At 35.7% G+C, this 24,459-nt stretch overlaps 1 protein-coding gene across 1 annotated transcript in view; it reads left to right on the top strand.

Moving 5' to 3' along the window:
* The window catches only part of PGGT1B (protein geranylgeranyltransferase type I subunit beta), a 51,777-nt gene that overhangs the window by 9,019 nt on the left and 18,299 nt on the right, over positions 1–24,459 (top strand). The window contains exons 3-5 of the mRNA XM_058538766.1: positions 12,722–12,789; positions 17,181–17,332; positions 18,970–19,102. Coding sequence (XP_058394749.1) covers positions 12,722–12,789; positions 17,181–17,332; positions 18,970–19,102 — 353 coding nt within the window. The remainder of the gene's footprint in view (positions 1–12,721; positions 12,790–17,180; positions 17,333–18,969; positions 19,103–24,459) is intronic.

Raw genomic sequence — 24,459 nt, 5'->3', positions numbered from 1 at the left:
AACACACAAGTTTTATAAACTCTAAGTGTAAAATACCTAACTTTAACTTGTAAATGTTAGAAATTCTAACTTTCACAAGATTAAGCAAATAAACTTCCAGAAAAATCATGCAATTTTTATCATGGTCACCCCTTACCTGTCTTTTAAGAGTCAGCATTTATAAATTAACAGTGTGGTTCATTGGTTGGAGTTATCATGTATAAATCTCCCCCAGGTGAACTTAGGAGAAATAATAGGCTAAAACTTTATTTAGAAAGAGGGAGAGAGAGAGAGAAAAGAGGTTTGATCTATTAGTAGATGCTGTTGCACATAGTTTGTGGCTTTCTACTTTATTGTTCTTAAAGTTCATTGTGTTTGTTTTTATATATATATATTTTTTTTTTTTTTTTTTTTTTTGGTGGGGAAGATTAACCCTGAGCTAACATCTGTTGCCAATCCTCCTCTTTTTGCTGAGGAAGATTGGCCCTGGGCTAACATCCATGCCCATCTTCCTCTACTTTATATGTGGGACACCTGCCACAGCATGGCTTGATAAGTGGTATGTAGGTCCACACCTGGGATCTGAACCTGTGAACCCTGAGCCGTCAAAGCAAAGCATGTGAACTTAACCACTATGCCACCATGCCAGCCCTTGTTTTTATATAATTTTTAAAATCCATGCCTGTTGATGAATTCTTATTGAAAAATGATTAAGCCTTTTGAACTAGGTCTATCAGAATATAATACATAAATCTAATCACTTTTCACCAGCTACATGAAGCAGCATATATGATATATTGGTTAGTAATTATAGATTCTAGCATGTTGGTCAATAGAATTTATTGAATATTCTGCTAAACCTGTGGGCAAGGGCTGTGATAAATTACAAGGTAGGGTCCTCATTCTCTAGAAGCTTTTGGCTGAGGTGAGGTCACAGGTCTAGTCATCTGAAAAATGGAAGTAATTTGTGTTTTCCCTTTTTACCAGGATCTTTTTTTCACTAGTTTAAGTGAAAGTCTGGAATTCTTTACAAAGTTAGATATTAGACAGATGTAAGGTAGTATTATTACAGGTTCTGATTTTTGTTTGTTTACTGAGAATACATATGTGTCCTGATCAAATTATATACTGTACTTTCTTAAAGAAATATATCTCACATAGTACAGTTAGGAAATTATACACTGTGGTATGTAGAAAAGTTATTCTGTAAGTTTTTGCTAAAATATATTTTATATTATTTTTAGAAAAAATTTACTGATATTCATTCCCCTGAAATAAAACAGCCATTGTCTCTACAGAAAAGTATGGACCCATAAACTAATCTTACCTCAATTTAAAAAAAAAAAGGAATGTTAAAAAAAAAAAAACCTAAAAAAAAGAAAAGTACGGACCATAACATTTTAGTGAGAGATCTAATACTATAGGTTTCAAGTACCAGAACGTTGGTCGCTTACCATGCTTCCTACTTGGTCTTTTCTTATATTTTTCCTCACTTTTTTGGACTATTTGCTGGTTCCATGATTGAGGTATTTTTTTGTCTGCTCTTTAATATGTGTTTCTTTCCTCTACTATTTTATTAGTGAAATGAGTTTTTTACAACAAAAAGAGAATTCTGTTTTTAGTACCTTATTCTTTTTAAAAAGCTGCTTGTCTCATTGTTTGATCTTTTGTTATAAGAGATTTGCTACTATCTGAACTTTCATATTATCCATAATAATTGTGTTTGCTACAAACTCACTAGAATGGCTAAAATGAAAAGGGTGAAATACAATAAGTATTGACAAGAATGTAGCATAACTGGACCTCTCATACAATGCTGAAGGAGTTTTACAACTACTTTGGAAAACTATTTGGCAGTATTTACTAATGCTGAACACATGTACAGTCTGTGACCCAGCAGTTCTACTCCCTGGTACATTCTCAACAGAAATGAAATCATGTGTTCACCAAAAGATATGTACTAGAATGTTCATAGCAGTATTTTTCACAGGAGCCCAGAAGTAGGAACTATACAAACTACCCGTCATCGGTATAATGGATAAGAATATTCACCCTATGGAATACTAGGCAATAATGGGAAAGAACCATCTATAACTATATGCAAAAATTTGGATAAATGTCACAAACGTGTTTTGAAATAAAGAAGTACATAGTATATTATTACATTTATATAGAGTACCAAAATAGGCAAAACCAATCTGAGCTTTTGGGGAGTGACTAGAAGGAAGTAGGAGGGTGCTTCTGGGGTGCTGTCATATACTTTTTCTTGAGCTGAGTGCTAGTTATACAGGTGAGTTTACTTTGTAAAAGTTCATTGAGCTGTTTAATTATGATAGGTCTGCTTTTCTTATGTTTATTATACTTTAATGAAAGTTTAAAATTTTTTTTGAATTAGGATTGGTACTCAGCATTCTTTTGAGACCCATCAGAATTCTTTTTCCCGTTGTACTGTGGCGTCCATGGACTTCACTTGTCTGAAGCCCATTGCTACAATCATTGCTGCCTAACTGTTGCTTAAAATATTTTTGCTTACTTCTGAATTGTAAACTTCTGGAGGGCAGGGAATCTATCTGTCTTACATTTCTTTTCCCTTTCAGTGCCTAAAGCACTGTTGTATATCAGCGGTTGTTGCACTGTTAAATCACCAGTACCTTCTCCAACTTTGCTGTTCCTCTTTTGTGTATTCTCACATTTAGCCTAGAGCATCCTCTGGTTCCTCAAATATTTTCTCATTCATAAGGCATTTGAAGGCTGGGTAGAATATGCTTTCTCTAACTCATAGGTCTGTAGTTGTCTCACTTTGTGATATCACATAAAATCTTAGGGAATTAAATCTAAAAATGTTAAAATCCAGAGACCCTAAAGGAAAAATTTGATAGATTTGACTAAATAAATATTTTAAAATGTTATGTAGTGAAAGATAAAGTTAGATAAGGGACAGACTTGAAGGAAATTGTGGCAATATATATAATAGACAAATTATTAATATCCATACTATGAGAAATTCTTAAAGATTGAGAAGAAAATGACACATTGCCATTTAGAAAAATGACAAAATTTATGAAAAGGTAGTTCACAAAAGAAGTATAACCAATCAGTAAATACTTGAAAAGAGGGTTAGCCTTACTAGAAATCAGAGAAATGCGATAGAAACAGTGATATTACATTATTTTTTACCTAACACATCAGTTTAGCAAAAAGTTTTTAAAAGTTGGTAAGAGTGTGGAGGAAAGAGAGATTTAATATTCTTTTGGTGGAAATGAAAATTTTTACAACCTTTTGAGGGGCATTTTAGGAGTATAATTTTTTTACCCTATTTGACATATTCTCATGTGCGTTGTAGTGGGTTGAATAATGGCCCCCAGAAGATATGTTCAGCAGAACCTCAGAATATAACTTTATTTGGAATAAGGATCTTTGCAGGTGTAATTAAGGTAAGGGTCTCAAGATCAATGACTGGTGTCCTTATAAGAGAAAGGAGAGGGAGATTTGAGACACAGAGGGGAAGGCCATGTGAAGACAGAGGCAGAGATTGAAGTGATGGATCAACATGCTAAGAAACACCAGGATTGCCCACAGCCGCCAGAAGCTGAGAGAGAGGCATGAAACAGATCCTCCCTCAGAGCCTCCAGAAGGAAGCAACCCTGCCAACACCTTGATTTTGGACTTCTGGGCTCCAGAACTATGAGAGAATAAATTTCTATTGTTTAAAGCCTCCAGGTTTGTGGTATTTGTTACTCACCTCAGGAAACTATGTGTGCACAAAAATGTATGTAGAAGAATGTTTGTTTTGGCATTGTTTATTTCAATAACAAATTAGAAGCAAAATAAATGTTCACCAAAAGTGAAACAGTTAAACTGTGGTCCAGTAAAGAATACTGTGCAATAGTAAAGTGATTGAGGTAGATCTGTATATGTACTGGCATGAAATTGTTCATCATATAAGGTTAAGTGATAAATACCAACATGTACAGAGGTGTTTTGCTTAAATGATCTTTGACTATAAATATATAGGAAAAACTGAAAGAATACATAGAAAATCTTTGTGGAGGGGGAAGTACGTGGGAACACGTGGGGGATGGCAGGATTAGGTACTTTAATTTTATTCTGTATATCTGCACTGTATGAATGTTTACAGTAAATATGTTTTGTATTTAAAAATTCAAGTTAGAAAAAGCTTTAGCTTAACTTGTCTTCAAAACACAACAAAAACAAAACTGAGCTTAAAGTTATATGGTTATACACAAATATTTTGCTAATGGCAGAAATAATTGCCTTACATTATTTAATATTTTATTATTTTCAAAGCACTATCAAATATTAACATCAAATTTGTCCTTTGCCTAATCTGCCTTCCACAGAAGAGGAAAATGAGAGGCAGAGTGATTAAGAGACCTGCCTGAGGCTACACGCAGATGTTAAATGATAGAGTTGGACTAAAATCCCAGGCTTCTGACTCCAAGTCCCAATGCTGCTTTACTGTTGAAGTGTATAGGTCCCTAGTGGAAACTATATATATTATCATGTATGCCACTTAAGTACATTGTGAATATTTAATCAAAATTAACCCTGGCCTTCCACTTAACTCCAGGGTTGTAAAGACCCTAGCAGTAACCTAGTATTAAGTGTGTGGTCAGACCATTGGAGGATTGGGACCCTTCTCATCAATCTCAGGAGGAAGTATTTAGGAAACACAAGGGATCAGGCTGGGAATTCTGTGTTCCCTTCTCTGATAAAGGACACAACCAGAAAATTTTGGAGCCAGAACAGACCAAGGAGTATTATAGTCCATCATTTGGCAAATGAGGATGTTAAGGTCCAGAGAGATTAGTAATTTCTCCACAGTAATACAGCTAGTTGATGCTAGAGGCAAAATTACAATACAGTTTTCTGTTTTCTAGTCTTTTGATATTTCCATTACTGAAAATACCATTAATGGATATTTCCAATACTGATTCAATGCAATAGGTGCTCTGTTTATCATGTATGTTTTTCCATGAGATATAGATTTTTTTTTTCTTATGAGAACTTAAACTGTTTTATGGCTCTAAAGGAAAATAAATCTGCTATCTGTTCCTTAATAGATCCCATAAAATATTAGGATTAAGTGTTTGAAAATGTAGGTAAGGTGGTTTAATATTAAAAGGTAAAGTGTTTAATTTTATTTTTTTAGTAGATTTTTCAGTCAGATTGCTGCCCTTTTCTAATAACATGCTTAAAATGCAGTTATAGTTTTATTTGGCTAAATTGAGCATGTTCCAAATATTAAAAATTATAGAGCGCCTGTTTTGAAAGCATCATAGATCAAGAATTTTTTGTGAAGATAGTTCCACAGTGGTTGGTTTATGTCTCCAGCTGTCCCTAGGCATATGTTTAGTAGGCCACAACACAGATCTTTTCACAGTCCAATTGCAATTCTAAATGAAACACTATTAAATCCTTAATCTCTATGAAAGAAAGTCTCCCACCTGTTTTTTCTTTAATTGGTCTAGGTTTAAGTCTAAAACTAACCTGTGAAATTTAGAAAATAGATTAAAAAAACATTTTTTAAGCTGTAGAATTTTTTATTTACTTTGGGTCTCTCTTGATATCCTGAAACAAGAAGTTCTGTAAGCTGTGTCCTTTTACTAGGAAATCTTGTGTTTTGTGAGACCCGTGAGGAATTATTTCTGTAGTCCTAAAATATAAATGTCCATTTTTACATAAAAAATTGCCACATTCCTCACTTGAATTCTGTTTGCTTAATGCAAACACCTAACTTTTAAAATGGAGATTAGAAAGTTAAGAACATGACTAAATCAGGTTTTGAATTATGTTTAAGCAACATGACCACCATTAATAGTGTGGTGCTGTTTTCTACCATTAATAGTGTGGTGCTATTTTAGCCCAAGAGTTGTCCTTTATTAGAAGCACCTAAATATAATTTTTAATGATTTTTTTATTATCTTCCACAATAAAATTTTCTTTTAAAAGAGGGGATATATACCACTTTCTTATGAAAAGCAACTCTGCTGATTAAAATAAATCTTTTTAAACTCTCATTGAAGTTTTATATTATACAGGTTTATAACCGTTTTCTTTGTTTTCTAAAGAATTTCTAAATGCACTGTCTTTATGATGCTTGACATGTAGTTGGTGTTTATTATGAGCTTAATAGTAAAACCCTAAGTTAAAAGGTGAGATATGACTCAGTCATCAGGCAGGAGTCATATTTGTAACTTAATCATTGTCTTTCATGTGTAGGCACGCAAATAAAGAGATTGTTTTTCTTTTCAGTTGATAGCTAAACACGTTATATTCTCTAATAACACATCCCTCTACGTTCACATAAGCATGCATACGTATTACATCCATGTACATGTTTCCATTTTTGCTGCTTCTCCTTTTCTTCCCACCTACCCAATTTCATTTTTCTGAAGTAATCTGAATAGTTATGATATCTTGCTATCTAAACTACTTCCGTGTAATAGGATAAACTAGTTTGACTTTATGTCTCTACAATAGTGGAGGATGCATTCACCAAATCGGCGGTTCTTGATTCTGACTGTGTATCAGAGGGATTGTTTTTCTTTTTTGTTTCTTTTGTTGTTGTTGTTTTTGTTTGTTTTTCTTTTTAATATGCGATTGTCCAGGCCTCACTCGCAGGGTTTTGATGTGAACCTGGGTTAGGACCCAAGAGGCATAGATATTTGTTCAAACTATTCAATGGATTCTGTGGGGCAGCCACACCACACTTTGTTTTGCTGCTACTGAATAGAAACACTAGATGGTGCTATCTAATTACCGCCAGAGAAGTTCAGACTTACCCTGAGTGCACATCCAATTATAAATATGAAATGAATTGCATATTTATACTTTAATAATTGTCATGAATAAGTAAGCTTACTAGAATTATAAAGGAAGGCACAATAGCAGAGAATCTTGACAGTAACCAGAAAGGATTGCTAATGAATTTTTTTTTTTTTTTTTTGTTTTTTGGTGAGAAAGATTAGCCCTGAGCTAACATCTGTTGCCAATCCTCCACTTTTTGCTGAGGAAGATTGGCCCTGGGCTAACATCCATGCCCATCTTCCTCTACTTTATATGGGACGCCACCACAGCATGGCTTGATAAGCGATGCATAGGTCTGTGCCCAGGATCCGAACCTACAAAGCAGAGCACAAGAACTTAAGCAGCACACCACTGGGCCGGCCTCTCAACTAATGAATTTTTAAGATGACAGTATGCACTCTCCTTTTGAAAAGAGGGAATAAAAGGCATTTTTATTTTAAAGAAGCTTTCCTTGAGAAATTACAACAGAAGCTGTTAATTTCTTCCTGTTTCACTTTTGATAAAATCTAATTAACTGATTTTAAATGGTTACTCTTTATTGAGCCACGGTCACTGTGCTGAGCACAATCTAAATATGTCCTTTAACACTTACAAGAACCCTGCGAGATATTGCTTGCAATATACTATTGTACCTAGTTCAAAGATGGAGGGAACTAGCTCAGAGAGATTGTTACTTGCCTGTAGAACACAGAGCTAGTAAGAATAGGATCTTGAGTTTGATTCCGTGTCCATGCCACAGTCTCCTAACCTTGTGTGGTATTTTTGAGCATCAATATTTTTGCTGCTTTTCAGAAAAGTTACTAGTTTAAATAAGCTGAAAACCTAGAAATTAGCAAATAGAAATGCCATTCATTCATTTACCTCTAAGGAAATGATATTTCATTCAGAAACAGATATTTATTAAACCTCTTCTATATGTCAGCTCTGTGTAAAACACCTGGGAGAATTATCTGACTTAGCAGGGGTCTCAAGAAAGGCTTCCTAATGGAAGTATAAACTCAGACCTGAAACGTGGAATCAGGTTTCTTCCATCAAAAGTAGAAGTGGGATCAGATTTTTATAGAGGACTATTAACAAGTCATTAGCTTGAAAGGATAACCTTTAAAAAGGCAATCTTAAGGGGAAAAAAGGAGAAAACTGATTTCAAAAATTTAAATCATAATAGAAAAACATTTTAGGCATCAGATAAAATATAGGGCTTAGGAAAATATACCTTTGGACACTACCCCTCCCCTAACTATGGAGAGATTGAAACAAGTGAAACATCCAATTTGGAATATGAAAGAGGTGTTAGGCAAAATTTTAAAGATGTCCCCCTTCCGCCAAAATTCCTATGCCCTGGTTATTCAATCAAACACTAATCTAGGTACAGTAGTCCCCCCTTATCCACGAGGGTTATGTTCCAAGACCCCCAGTGAATGCCTGAAACCGCAGATAGTACTGAACCCTATATATACTATGTTTTTTCCTACACGTACCTACCTATGATAAAGTTTAATTTATAAATTAGGCACAATAAGAGATTAACAACAATAACTGATAATAAAATAGAACTATAATATAATATAATATAGTGTATAACTACACTATAATAGGAGTTATGTGAACATGGTCTTTCTCAAAATATCTTATTGTACAAATTTAATTCCTTTTCCATCTTAACTAAGCACTTATGCACTGTGGTTGCAACTTTTGCAATTTGGGATGCGATAACAGAACTAGCACAAATTTCTTTTTCCTTCTTCACAATTTCACAGATAGAAGATTTGTTCTTACTCTAGATCTTAGCAACCTCAGCGTACAATTTTTTTTCTTTCCTTATTAAGTTAAGAACTTTCACCTTTTCACTTAAAGGAAACACTTTACATCTTCTCTGTGGCGTATCCAAATTGCCAGCATCTCTACTCTTGCACTTTGGAGCCATTATTAAGTAAAATAAGGGTTACTTGAACACAAGCACTGTGATGCCTTGATGGTTGAGATGGCTGCTAAGTGACTAATGAGGGGTAGCATATACAACAAAGATACGCTGGACAAAGGGATCATTCATGTCCCGGGTAGGACAGAGTGGGACAGGGTGAGATTTCATCATGCTACTCAGAAAGGCACTTGCAACTTACAACTTGTGAATTGTTTATTTCTCAAATTTTGCATTTAATATTTTCAGAGCCCGGTTGACCACAGGTAACAGAAACCATGGGTAAGAGGGGGCTACTGTACTACACAGACTTTGCAGATGAAGTTAAGGTTACTAATCAGCTGACCTTAAAATATGGAGATTATCTGTAGCTGTTGTATATACAGGTGGGCTCAGTATAGTCACATGTGCCCTTAAAAGGAGAAGGCGGCAGAAGAGTCAGTCAGAGAAATGCAGTAAAAGAGGGCAAAAGAGAGATGCTGCAGAAGGGGAAGCCAGAGAGAGTCTAAGCATGAGAAGAATTTGAGCACTGTTGCTGGCTCAGAGATATAGGGGCCCACGTATAAGAAATGGCAAGAGCAGCCTCTGGGAGCTAAGGGAGCCCCCCGGTTGACAGCTAGCAGAGAAATGGAGATCTCAGTCCCACAACTGCAAGGAACTTGATTCTACCAAAGAACCTGAATGAACTTGGAGGCAGATTGTTCCCCAGAGCCTCCAGTAAGGAATGTAGCCCTACCAACACCTTGATTTTAGCATGGTGAGATCTGCCTTGAACTTCAGACCTTACAGAGCTGTGAGATAATAAGTAGGTGGTGTTTTAATTTGCTGAGTTTGTGGTAATTTGTTATGGCAACAATGACTAATACAGAGAACAAAATTCACCCTTATATCATGCCACACAATGTTATTTTGTTTGTTCCTTTCTGGGATTTATTGATAAGCACCCTTTGCTTAATTATAAACATGATAATGCACATATGTGTTTGTATCCTACTTTTTCTCTTAACTTGATGATATATATTTCTCCATGTCACTACGTAGTTTTCCCTAATTATTACTTTTTTATATGTGTATAAGGAAGATTAGCCCTGAGCTAACATCTGTTGCCAATCCTCCTCTTTTTGCTGAGGAAGATTGGCACTGGTCTAACATCCGTACCCATCTCCCTCTACTTTATATGTGGGACCCCTGCCACAGCATGGCTTGATAAGCAGTGCGTAGGTCTGTGCCCAGGATCCGAACCCATGAACTCCCGGGCCGCCGAAGTGGAGTGCACAAACTTAACCACTGTGCCACCAGGCCAGCCCCCCTAATTATTACTTTTAATAGCAGTACAGTTATTCATCACTTAATGACAGAGTTAAGTTCTGAGAAGTGCATTAGGTGATTTTGTAGTTGTGCAAACGTCATAGAGTGTTCTTACATAAACCTAGATGGTATAGCCTACTACGCACCTCGGCTATAAGGTACTAACCTTATGGGACCACCATCATATATGTGGTCCATCGTTGACCAACATGAGGCACGTGACTGTGTAATGTTCCTTTGAGTAGATATGGTATGTTATACTTAACCTGTTGAACTTTTGTGTCACTTCTAAATTTTCGCTAGTACTGCAGTGAGTGTTTCTATGCATTTGACCTTCTTCATATTTGAAGTTATTGGAGCAGACTCTCAGATGTATTGACCTTTTTCATATTTGAAGTTATTGGAGCAGATTCTCAGATGTATTGTTACTGAGTCAAAGAGTATGAGCATTTTTATGACTCTTATATAGTGGCAAGTCTTAAATAGCTTGCCAATATAAAAGTCTTTAGCAAAGATAAGAGAACCATGTTCATCAAAATCAGTGTTAGACTGGTGACATAGTGGTTAAGTTTGTGTGCTCTGCTTCTGTGGCCCAGGGTTCATGGGTTCAGATCCCAGGCGCGGACCTGCACACCACTCATCAATCCATGCTATGGTGGCGTCCCATATACAAAGTAGAGGAAGATTGGCACAGATTTTAGCACAGGGACTATCTTCCTCACCAAAAAAAAAACCAAATCACTACTAGATAGTATCCTTTTTTAAATAATTTTTTTGTTAATAGAGGGAAAATGCTTGGTGGAGAGTTTTAAATTTAGTGGATAAAGTTTCTTAAATTGTTGAAAGAATTAGTGTATAAGCTACTGTTGTAAGTATTTGGGGGGATATAAAGCTGAATAGAGTACAGTACCTGATTTGAAGAAGTAGAAAAGTGAAAACCAGTTGTTATGAATTAGTCATGTAGCTGTCATAAGAGATATGAAGCTGGTTCCTCACATCAGGAGTTATTTTAAACCAACTTCATTTTTTTTTTATTGACAATGCATGTCTAGTCCGCTGAAACTACATTTCTATCTTCTCCATCTATCATGCTGATTTTCTAATAGCTATCAAAACCATAATTATTTTCTTAATGTGGGTATGACTGTTTTTCATTTTGTTTCAGCTTTATTGAGATATTATTGGTATATAACATATGTAAGTTTAAGGTATACAATATGATGATTTGATACGTGTATAGTATTTGCAAAATGATTACCACAATGAGGTTAGTTAACACTTCTGTCCCCTTACATAATTACCTTTGTGTGTGTGTGTGTGTGTGTGTGTGGTAACATGTAAGATCTACTCTCTTAACAATTTTCAGGTATATAATATAATACTGTTAATTATAGTCACCGTGCTGTACATTAGAGCCTCATAACTTATTCAGCTTATAGCTAAAAGTTTGTGCCCTTTGACCAACGTCTCCCTATTTCTCCCATCCCCCAGCCCCTGGCAACCACTATTATACTCTGTTTGTACAAGTTCAGCTTTTTTAGATTCCACATGTAAGTGAGAACATATAGTATTTGTCTTTCTCTGGCTTATTTCACTTAGCTAATGCCCTCAAGCTCCATCCATATTATTGCAAAAGGCAAGATTTCCTTTTTTATGGCTGAATAATAGTCGTGTGTGTGTGTGTGTGTGTGTTACACACTGCATTTCCTTTATCCATTCATCCATCAATGGACACTTAGATTGTTTCCATGTCTTGGCTATTGTAAATGATGCTGCAATGAACATGGGGTTGCAGATATCTCTTCAAGGTAGTGATTTCCTTTTCTTAAAATGTATACCTAGAAGAGGGGTTGCTGGATCATACGGTAGTTCTGTTTTTAATTTTTAAAGGAACCTCCATACCATTTTCCATAGTGGCTGCACCAGTTCACATTCCCACCAACAGTATATAAGGGTTCCCCTTTCGTGGATGTGACTTGTTTTCTTTCTTAAGTTCCCAGTTTATATTCCATTGATATCTTGAAAAGTGGAAATTTTTAGATGAAAAAATATTTGTTTGAGTAGAGATTAAGTGCTAACTTACAGTGTTCTATGTACTTTGAAACGAAACGGATTGTTGCACTCAGAATGAAGATTTGTTTAATACTGAAAGACAAAGTACATATATTTTCTGTGACTCTAGAGCCGCTTATACCTTTAGCTTGCTCACATGTAAAGAAACAATGAGTTAAAGCAAAAAGACACTAGATGGGAAGTTAGGATTCTAGCTCCTGTTGTGTTATTAACTGACTGTTTCCTTGAATATGTCACTTAACCTTTCGGCTTCTGCTTTCTCTTCTGTAGAATGGGAGATTAAATATGTTGATCACATGAAATATGGTCATATAGGAGAAGTATGAAAGCATTTTGTACACAGTGAGGTGGTTTATAAACTAGAGGTAGATGGTAGGAAATAATTATTTGTCTCTGGCTGGTTTGGAAATTAAATAAAGAAATTCCCATAAAGCACTTATAATAGATCTGGCACATAGTAAGCGTTCAACATTAGCTAGAATGAAAATGGAGACAGTGGCAAAGTTTTGGTACTAAAATACTCTGTTTCTGAAAGATTGTATAATTGAACTGCTTTAGAATCTATACAAAAATAAGGTATACTTTAAATAAGTATGTGTTTTTATTTTCTAGGATCAAATCTAAATCGCTGTGGTTTCCGAGGCTCTTCATACCTGGGTATTCCATTCAATCCATCAAAGGTTAGTTCTGTTTGGGTCAGGAGAAAGGAGAAAGGGAGATTTTAGTGAGAAAGAAAACAAAAAAATTATACAGAAAGAACCAGGTTTCCAGGTTTTAATGTAGCTAAATACTAATGTATATTATGAACTGAAACTCTTCAAAAGCAAACTATATCTGCCTTACTTCCTAGAAGAATGCACAGTCTATATACACACAGAAATTCCTGTCATTACAAAAATTATGTCCTTACTATCCTGTGTGTGTGTGTAAAAATTATTGGTGATTTCCTGTGGAAAATGGAAATAAAGCACTCAAGTGCTTGATACTTACTCTCTAAGAAGCCAGTGAACTTCCATGTGTTAGAGAAGGACTGTGCATTTGGCTCTCATTTCTTAGGAATAAAAGAGAAAGCTCTTGCCAAGGCAGTGATTGAAGACCCAAGTAGTGATGGCTTTGATGACCTTCATGGCAGTAGGCACACTGTCTTTAGGGTTATGGCCAAAGGCTTTGGTACCAGCACGTGCAGGTGTAGAAAGCAGTGAGTCCTAACAAAATGAGTTTTTTTTCTTCAAAGAATCAGACCCAGAACAAGTGTAGGTATTTCATCTGTACACAAAATACTACAGTAGAAAGCAGAGAAAAACTTCATCATTTTGTCAAAATAGAAACTTTTTTCCTTAATGGACTCAGTCTGCTTGTATAATGTTTACAGGCCAGTATCTGGCTACACTGAGTACATCAAGATTTATATCCACTTGCAAGCTGGAGGTAAATGGTGTGCTGCCAGTTTTTCCATAATCTGCTTCATAATTTTAGAATAAATAGCAGTGATTTTAGAGAAGGTGACATGGTTTGATAGAGGCACTGCTTCAACTTTCTTCCTCTGCCTTAAGCTGTAGACCAACTTGTTTTGTCAAGGTCATGTGAATTTGCCAAGGTGTCTCCAATCATGTGTATCCATTGCATTTTAGTAGGGACTCTAAAAACAAAGAATTCATAAAATTTGTCCTTTTTTGCCATATATATAATATTTTCCAATTTAAGCCAGTCCTGAATAAAGATAGCTCTCCATTTAGTTAAAATGGACAGGATATCTGGATGTCATGACATTGGTAATGATGACCATTATACAGTACCATACCATATATATATAGGTGTATACCTACACTTGTTGGAGTAAAACAATGCTTTGATAACATTACTTTTAATAGACAGTCCTCTTCCTCCTCTGCAAGACATTTTCAAAATAACGAGAATAAAATTTAAGAAGAAACCATTTTTTACCTTTGGTGCACAGACTTGCCTGAAACCCATTTTTGGCTCTTAATTCACCTAGACCCTGGCATCTTCTGGGGAAGCTAGGTCCCAGTCCATGCTGTGTTGCCTTCATCTGAATTCTGAGTGGTGGAAGGAGCTAGAGACTTCAGGTGGAATCATAATGGCCCACAAGGAGTTGTCGCTGAAGAGGGTGGCTGAAGGGGGTGACTGAGAGTCCAGGAGACAGATGAAGCCAAGAGAATGTGAGAATGCACACAGGATTGTCCAATAGAGTATGTAAATGAAATAGTGTCATTGGTTTTTCTTCTGAAACCACCAAACCACCTCTGGGCCACTGACTTACCTGGACCTTCACTGGCCATAGAGCACTTTTTGAGAAACACTAGTAGATTCTCCCAACCTGCTTTTCTCACTGTTTTCCTTCACAAACCCCATATTCTCTATTAAATTATGTATTGTCCTTAATGTGTACTACCTATCCCAGAATTTTCCTTCTCAGCTTTTTTGCTTTTACTTTTTCTTCGACCTATAAAGCTTCCTCTCCATCTATATCTAGCCAAGCTCCTCCTCTGCTGCAGAAAAGAATCCTTTGTTTAAATCCATGTGTTATTATATTTCCCTCATGACATTTATGACATTCTACTTTGTATTATAATTATTTAAGCAGGCCTCTCTTCTGCCCTCAAGGTTAAGGTCCACATTTGATTTATGTTTGGATTTTAACATAGCAGATGTTTAGTTTTAAGTACCAAAAAATGAAATATACTATAGAAGTTCTAAGAAGGCTGTTATAAATATGGAACGGATAGCTAGGAGTATGAGAATTGAGTTCTAAGGAGGAACTCAGAATGAAAGAGATATCAAGATGAAAATTTGCTTGGCTTATTTGTGAAACTATATAAAGAACTGTATGTAAAGCTGAATGTGTGTGGTGGGTTCAGATTATAGAGGGTATTGAACACTTATTCTCTGAGGAACCACGGAAGGTCAGTGAGCAGGAAAATAATGTGATTAAGTCACTGGTGGTTTCAAGACCCTTGAGTCATGACTCCAAAGAAGTAGTGGCCCTTTTGATATCTGCCTTGCACTTGCATCATCATCATTGAGATTACTAGGATCTTTATAGACAGTAAGTTTATTTAATCCTCACAATAACCCTATGAGGTAGGTACTATTATCTCCATTTTCCAGAATGAGGAAAATTAAGCCAGCCAACAGGTGGTAGAGCCAGGATTTGATGCCTTTCAGTGGTTGTAGAAGTTAACATTTTAGAAAGCAGAGGAGTCTATTTTAACCAAATCTTTGGTAAAGTTTCATTTTAACTTTCTGGTATTATGAGTAATTATTCTAGTATTTGAAGCAATTACTGATGAACCCAAACTAAAATAGAAGGGAAACTTATGAGAAAGATGAATTAAATATATGCTCTTGAGGGGCCGGCCAGGTGGCGCAAGCAGTTAAGTGCGTGCGCTCCACGGCCCGGGGTTCGCCAGTTCGGATCCCAGGCACGCACCAACGCACCGCTTGTCAGGCCATGCTGTGGCAGTGTCCCATATAAAGTGGAGGAAGATGGGCATGGATGTTAGCCCAGGGCCAGTCTTCCTCAGCAAAAAAAGAGGAAGATTGGCAGATGTTAGCACAGGGCTGATCTCCTCACAAAAAATATGTATATATATGCTCTTGGGGCTGGCCTGGTGGCAAAGTGGTTAAGTTCATGTGCTCCACTTCGGCGGCCCAGGGTTCACAGGGTCGGATCCCGGGCGTGGACCTACACACTGCTTATCACGCCATGTTCTGGCAGCATCCGACATATAAAGTAGAGGGAGATGGGCACGGATGTTAGCCCAGGGCCAATCTCCTCAGCAAAAGAGGAGGATTGGCAACAGATGTTAGCTCAGGGCTAATCTTCCTCACCAAAAAAAGACATGCTCTTAGTCTATCAAATTGACACTTTCTTAAACTGAGGAATAAATTAGTACAATGTGAAATTTTACATTTTTCAAGTGAAATAATTTTTTTTAAATAACGGATTAATAGGATCAGTTATTTGGCACAGTTGGCCTGTGCCAACTCCTAGAGTCTGGACGGGATTTCCTGCAAGGAGTCACATATTTTAGAAAGCTTAAAAGATCTTTGATAACTCTTCGTAGTTATCTTTTGTTGAAACAGTCAAATCAGTGAAACTAGTTTGACACGTACTCTGATAATATGAGTTTCCTAGTTAGACTTCCCAGCTCTGCCTGGGCGATTGCTAGTCTAATAGTCTTCTAATAAGTCTTTTAAAACACTTTTTGCAAGCAATGTCCATTTGGGCTCTAAATTTTATTTTATTTATTTATTTATTTTTGCTGAGGAAGATTCGCCCTGAGCTAACATCTACTGCCAATCTTCCTCTTTTTGTGTGTGAACCGCCACCACAGTATGGCCACTGACAGACGAGTGGTGTAGGTCCATGCCTGGGAACCGAACCTGGGCTGCCAGAGCGGAGTGTGCCAAACTTAACCACTGTGCCACCAGAGCTGGCCCATGGGCTCTAAATTTTAGAAGTTATGCTATTGTATTTCTAGAGAATTTTTTGAGTTTAGTACCGTGAGGTCTTTGCATTTTTTGTTTTTTATTTTTTGCTATTCTAAGCACTGATGTTTATTAGAGACTCAAATAATTAAACTGTATATGAGAGCAGAATAAGGTTTTTCAACTGTGTTGTTTTGTAATATTTTTATATGATGATTACTACTGTGGTATTTAATGTGGATTTGTACAGCATAAAAGAATTTTTATTTCTACATGCTTTTCTAACTTTATGAGACTTAAATTATTATACTTAAATCAACCAATATGGTTGATTAAATATGAAGTTCCAATAATTTAGTTTATTTGAATATCAGAATTACTTCCATAAAGCTTAAAGTCTTTAGGATAAATTTAAAAATTACGTAGCCTGGAAAGTATGCAATCATACTTATGTTGAGACATTATATAAAATCGAGGTTTTTCTCAAATCAGACGTCTATACAAATCATCATGAACAATATTTAATTTTACTATTTAGTGAAACCTCATGTCACATTACTTAATGAAATAAGTTTTCATTTCACTTTATTAATTAACATTATATTAATTTTGAATTCAGAATTCTGGAACAGCTCATCCTTATGATAGTGGCCACATAGCGATGACCTACACTGGCCTTTCATGCTTAGTTATTCTTGGAGATGACCTAAGCCGGGTAAATAAAGAAGCTTGCTTAGCAGGCTTGAGAGCCCTTCAGCTGGAAGATGGAAGGTATGGGTAACTCTTTATTACTTGTTTTTTTTTTTTTTTTTAAGAAAAATCTTTTGGAACTAAAAAAAAAATGGGTAAAATACTATACTAGAACTTTAGAGCTTATCGTAAACTCTTATTAGAACCACTCTTAAAGTTCACTGTATACATCACTGTACAGTTAAGTACCTAATCAAAAATGTAATCCAAGATTTCTTATGTGAATGAAAGTAAAAGTAATCACAATAACAGAACTCCATCCTTTTTGCTTCCTTTTTCTTTTCTTCTTTTTTTTTTTTTTGAGGAAGATTAGCCCTGAGCTAACATCTGTTGCCAATGCTCCTCTTTTTGCTGAGGAGGATTGGCCCTGACTGAGCTAACGTGAGTGCCCATCTTCCTCTACTTTATATGAGACACCGCCACACATGGCTTGAAAAGCAGTGCGTAGGTTCTCACCCGGGATCCAAACCTACGAACCCTGGGCTGCTGAAGTGGAGCGCGAGAACTTAACTGCTACACCACTTGGCTGGCCCCTTTTTTTTTGTTCAGCTGAGACAATAGATCCATAAATAAATGGTTGAGTAGTTTCAGGATTATGATCTGCTTTAATTTACCTTCTGGGTGAAAAAATAGATATTTTGAAGTAAACATACATTTAGTCTGAACTTTTATTCCTTAAGACATAGTGATAGAGGGAGAAAGGGATGAATATTAAATATTATATTCTTGTGTAGGTAGTTTCCATGACATTTTTAAAGGATAGAAAAAGAGATCGGTTCATTAGTATTTGATGGTTCGTGTGGTGTATCTAACTAAAGAAGAATCTTCCTAGAGTTTTAAGGTGAAACTTTTTTTTAAGTCTAGGAAGTGATAAGCAGTAGTGATGCTAAGGAAAAGACTTTGCGAACAAATCCTATTATGTTGTTACATCTGTGCTCCATCTATTAGTAGGTCTGTTTTCCTGTCAGTATTTTAAAAACACTGCTCTTGATGAGGGAAAAATTAGTGTAGACATACTGAAATAAATTGACGTTAATTGGAAATACTGTAAAACAATATTTACCTTAGTTGTTACATGTGACTAATTTCTCAATATTTCAGTATAGTCTTTAATTACTGCTACCTTATCATTGTTTATAAATAAAGGAATAGACATGAGACATAGACGATTACCTCTCTAAAACTAATTAAATAGGTAAAAATTAAATTAAAACAATATGATCGATTAATTAAGGGTTATCTGTATATACATTTAGAAGAAATTTCACATAGCAAAACTTGGGCTTGGGAATTTCTTACCCATTAGGTCCCAGGTTTTACCTGCTACTGTTTCTGCCATTCTTAAGCCAGTGTACCACAGCTGTCCCTTGCTGAGCACAAACAAACTTACTCTGAGTGGTGGTATCTGGGAAGGAGTAACTGTAGTGGTATGTAAAGCTACCCAGAAATCGGAACTTTGGAGTAGAGTAAGCATTTAGAGACAGTTTTATATTATTCAAGTTAATAGCCCTCTTCTGTACTGATTACAAGTAGTATATGGTTTTTAAATCCATATTTAGTGATAGATTTCTCTTGAGTAAAGACATGAAGTAGGTGTTTCTAACCTCTGCAAAAAAATATAGTACAGTGTTAATAGTAAATAATATTATTATTTTCAGTTTTTGTGCAGTACCTGAAGGCAGTGAAAATGACATGCGGTTTGTATACTGTGCTTCCTGTATTTGCTATATGCTCAACAACTGGTCTGGCATGGATATGAAAAAAGCCATCAACTATATTAGAAGAAGTATGGTGAGTTATGTTGATAAACTGAGTGTTCATTTTAGGTTATTATTGTTGGTATATGGGGGCTGCAGTATAATGCATGCCTCATCTCCTTCAGCAAGAATTTGGAAATAAGGGCAATACAGTTGATTTCTAGGTATGTCATGTATCAGAACAGCCATGTAGACATAATTGCCAAGGACAGATTGACTGCTTGGTCATTAAAATTTAAATGTAATCTGATTGTATCTAAAAAAAAAATGTCTTTTTTCAGAAAGAGATTGGTCAGCCTCAGAAGCGGAAAAAAAGAAAAAAATAAAATCTCAAAGGCAAATGTTAATAGTCTGTGCTAGCAGGGGTCAGTGGAGAGCCCTGACCAAACATAATGAAAAATTATGGCGTCCTGGGTGAGATTATTCCTGTATTAGGTATGAGGTTTGAGTTCCTTAAGCCATTTTGACTAGTAAGACCCAAATGTAACACGATTGACTCGGCTGACAATAGATTTTTGGATCACTTTTGGTTTCTTAGTACTTTAATGTGTTTTTTTTTTTAAATCTAAGGTTTATTTTAAGGAGAATATCAAGTAGAAATGTTATTTTTTTCACACAATACAATTTAATCTTTTTATCTGCAGTTGTAAGGAAAGCTTAATCTCAGCCAGAATTATCTTTTGCTCTACTTTTTAGTTTCTTATATAAAACTGGAGAAATAAAAGTGCTGCTTCCCAGGTTTATTACTTCCCAAATATGAAATTTTTAATTTTATAGGTTAGAATATTTTAGGTTGGTAATTCAGCTTTTACTAGTCAGTATTTCAAAATGAAAATGTAAGTTCGTAAAGGAACAGAATTATTTTTAACTGAATGTGTGAATATGAATCAGATTTTGTAGAATCTACAGTAGCACAAATTTTTAAAAGCCTATGGAGGCAGGAAGAGCAAGCCTTTAAAGAAGTTTTAAGAGGAAAGGAGATTTATGTTTTATACAGGGGTATTATACGCATGAGTACTACAGAAGTAATACTGTGTTCTTAGTGCGTTGTATTTGGAAGTACAACCTATTGATTTGCCCTATTACTGATGATGTTAAATTTGATCACTTGGTTAAGTTGATGTGTGCCAGATTTTTCTCTGTCAAGTTAGCATTTTTCGCTTTGTAATTATTCAGTATCTTGTGGTGAGATATTTGGAGACTTATGTAAATATCCTGTCCCTCATCAAACTTTTATCCACTAGTGTTAGTATACATTGATGATTTTCCAGCTGTGTCTTTCCTTCTATAATTATCAATTGAAATTCTGCTGTTAGAAAAAGCTTTCTCTTTGCCTCCATTTATTTATTTAATTTCACTATGAACTCTGGATTCTTGTTTTATTCCGTGGGTTATTAACTGTTACTGTCATTTTTTTTTCTTTTTTTTTTTTCATGAGGAAGATTAGCCCTAACATCTGTTGCCAATCCTCCTCTTTTTGCTGGGGAAGATTGGCACTGAGCTAATATCTGTACCCATCTTTCTCTATTTTATGTGGGATGCCTGCCACAGCACGGCTTAATAAGCAGTGCGTAGGTCCATGCCAGGATCCAAACCTGTGAACTTAACCACTACACCACCAGGCTGGCCGCCTATTATTATTTATTTTGGTGCTCACATTGTCCCAGATTTGGCCAGTGAGACTCCCTTCAAGCAGGCTCTTGTGCCTTTTTGACATGTCCCCTTCATTCTTTGAGCATCTTCTTTCTTTCTGCACTAGATATTCCAGGTTCATCTTTTACTTTCCCAGCCGTAGCTCTGGAATCAGTCATTTCTTCAAAGAGCCCTGGTTCTTCTTATTGGAGAGTGGTGTTTAGAAGCCAGGATTTGGGCACTAGATATGCTCATTGGGATTGTGATATCATTGCTTCTAGCCCCTCTCTCAGCAGGCAGAGCTAGGAAATGTATATATATGCATGTACACACAGACACCCCCCTTAAACACATACATCTATATGTATTTCTGTATCTATCTATGGATTAAAAACCATGAGTCCATACTGATACCTCTAATTTCAATCTAACATTTTAACCTTCCTCTTTTCATTTGTAACTCCATTCTCTGACAGTGGCAAACCTGGCTCCCATTATCCAGAATGCATTGGCTCTGTTTGTGTAGATCCTCACCGTATATAGTCAAAATACTATATTTAATAAATACTTGGGTTACTTCTTTTGTTTTCCCCCCTTTAGTATGTTTGTTATTTATTTGACATACCATTAAGTTAGTTTCTGTTGAATTCCATTTTAGGATTCCCCCCCAACTTTGTTGATTTTATTTCCTTAATATGTGAAATATTAACTTGGTTCTGAAAGTCAGAACTATACAAAAAGGTATATTCAGAGATATGTAGCTCGTGGGGGCCTCCTGTGCCTCCTATCTTCCACCCCCTTCCTAACCCCCATATTTACCACCTTACTCCAATTCATTGTGTAGATAACCATTCTTATTGTTTTGTCTTTCCTATACTTCTTTTTGATGAGCAGATATGTATATTATTTCTCCTTCAGTTTCTTACTCAAAGGTAGCATGTCATAGATACTGTTTTGCAGTTTGCTTTTCTTACTTAACAATATAGCTTAAAAATCATAGCATACCAGGTCATAGAGATTTTCCTCCTTCCTTTTTTTCACAGTTTCATAGTACTCCATTGTGTGCATGTGTTATAGTTTTTTCAACTAGTCTATGTATAGAGTACATATTTTCCAAATATAAACAATGTTGAAATTGAAACCTTCTGCGTATGTGCTTGTGGATTATTGGAGATACATCTTCAGGATAAATTCCTATTAGTGAAATTGCTTGATCAAAAGGTAAATGCTTATGGGAAATGCTTATGGGATTTTATTAGACATTGCCCATTTTCTCTCCAAAAAGTATGGACCAATTTATATTCCCACCAGTGTATGAGAGTGCCTGTTTCCATACAGCCTCACCAATGGAATGTGTTGTCATACTTTTTTGATTTTTACCAATCTGGTGGGTGAAAAATGATAGCTCAGTGTATTTTTGATTTGTATTTATTTTATTATGAGTGAGATTGACCGTTTTCTTAACTCTAGCACTATACAAAACCAGCCTGGAGGCCACATTTAGGCTGCAGTCCCTGCTTGCTGACGCCTACTTCTAGGCTGTTACTTTGCTTTTTTCTAATTTTGTATATGTTCTTTCTTGTGTGCTTATCTTTCATTTTAGCCACTTTTCTCTGACCCTTTTTGCTTCTTTATCTCGTGGATTTTTTTGGCTGTTTTCAGCCTTTCTTTAATGTCCCTTAGTGTCTTTTCATTTGAGACTGTTATTCTTTAGGCATCCTATAATTTAGTCTTCATTTCTGTTTAGTTTGTCTTTTTTTCCCCTTTCTTTTCTGAAATTAACTCTCTCTTTATTTCTTCTTACTGTTTGTCCTTTTCTGCTTTTAATTTTTAATTTCCTTTTCATATCCCAAATGCTTGTTTGATGATATGTAATTAAGTTTGTAATTGGGGTGCTGTATTACAGGTTTCTTCTGCTTTGTCACTGTTTTGTAGAGATGGAAGCAGATTTTCATATACTGAGATGTTTTCATTCTGATCACTGTGTTTTCATCTCAGAGTTACTTTGTACTGACTTGTCTTTTTCTTTTTAGTCATTTAGTGGATTTTTTTTTTCTTACAAGAATTGCCTCTTTTCAATGCAAAGAAACAAAGTTTGATTTCTGAGTATTATTTTATTTTTGCTTTTTTTTTTTTTTAGTGATGTAGGAAGAGTTGTGAGTTCTATGATTTTCTAGTAGGAGAGGTTCTCTTTGGTTTCCTAGGTCTCTAAATTTTTCTCTTTTGAGTTTTCCTTTATTATCTGATCTTCAAAGGGCCCTTCTCCCTTCCTTTTTAACTGTCTTCACCAGAGTTATGCCCTTTGAACACTGCCACTTTGGCTTACACGGTCTCTTAAGTCCCTTGCCTCTAGTCAGTGCTGAGTTTTACCAGAACTCTTTCAGTTCAGGCAGTCCTCACTCTGCATAGTAGTACCAGACTGTAATGATGATCATGCAGCCTGAAATGATGCAAAGTGATCTTAATCATCAATGGGAAAAATCACTGTTGTTCTGTGACCTTTACAATTTTTTGCCAAAACATTAAAAACTCTTACTGTCAGTTATAAATATATGGAGAATTTTTTTAATAGTAAGACCAATATTTATTTAGCACACTATAATTTAAAATATTAGTAATATTGAGAATTAAAGTGTTTTATTTGCAAAAAATTTATAAAAAGTAGTTTGAACCATGCTTTGCCTTCTCATTATATAACAGTATATGCAGTGAGCATCTTTACTGTCTTGATAAATGATACACTCTTTTCTAAGTTTGTATCAGCTTTCAACATTTTATCTTTTGCGTTATCATTGTTGTGAAATAGCTCTGAGAGTTCTTTTTCTGTGAAGTGTTTGCCAGCGTCAGTTTTCTAGACTGTCTTAATCCTTTTCATCTTAACTACTCTCCTCACTCATGTAGATATTTTGCCTTCACTTAGCTCTTTGGCTATGTATGTAGTCTCAAACAGCGATACTGTCAACATTTCCATGATCAGCTATTTCTTCTATAACTCTATGTTTGAACTCAATTTCCTTTCCAGTGCTATTGCTTTTCATTTCTTTACTGCACTTTCATCTTTGGTGGCCAATCTCCTCTTTTGGTTATGCCGTTTTTTAAAATGTCATGTGGGTTTATTACTAAGAGACAGTACAGCCACTTACTTTGCTGTCTGTGTGTGAACTGTTATAATAACATGCGCAGTGACAAATTACTAACGGACTTTGAAAAAGGTAACATGATTGGTCACCATCATGAGACACATCTGTTATTTATGTAGTGATCTGTGGACTGAGGAGCTAGCAGCAAGTTTATACTTTATGTGATCACTCACAGTTAATATACATACCATGGTTACTGAAATTTGAACCAAGTTGTGTTGTTTAACAAGCCATGGTACGTACAGGGAATTTGTGCATAATGGAACTGTGCAAAGCAAGGACTGCCTGTATTTCACAGTTAGAGTAGACTTTCTCTTTCAGGCAATAATTTTAGATCAATCTCAGACCTGCCATTAACTCCCTCTCTCTTCCTCACGATTTTTCACAAATTGCCCTGCTCTCTGTAAAAATGTATCAGGAGTGTGAAAGACGGCTTGTTGGGATTGGGTGTTTCTTTTTCTGTAGACAGGTAATTTGAACGTCTTCCAGCTTTGCTAAGGTTTCAGTTTTATATAGTTGTATTGTTCTTGTTCAGTTTTGATTTTGTAGGATATGTGGGGAGATTCAAGTTTAGGCAGGCACCGTTATCCTTGGCTACTCAAAAGGCTCAAAATAGATT

This window comes from Diceros bicornis, chromosome 1 (genome assembly GCF_020826845.1).
Source record: "Diceros bicornis minor isolate mBicDic1 chromosome 1, mDicBic1.mat.cur, whole genome shotgun sequence".
Taxonomy (NCBI): domain Eukaryota; kingdom Metazoa; phylum Chordata; class Mammalia; order Perissodactyla; family Rhinocerotidae; genus Diceros; species Diceros bicornis.
This window is presented reverse-complemented; position numbering and strand designations above follow the sequence as displayed.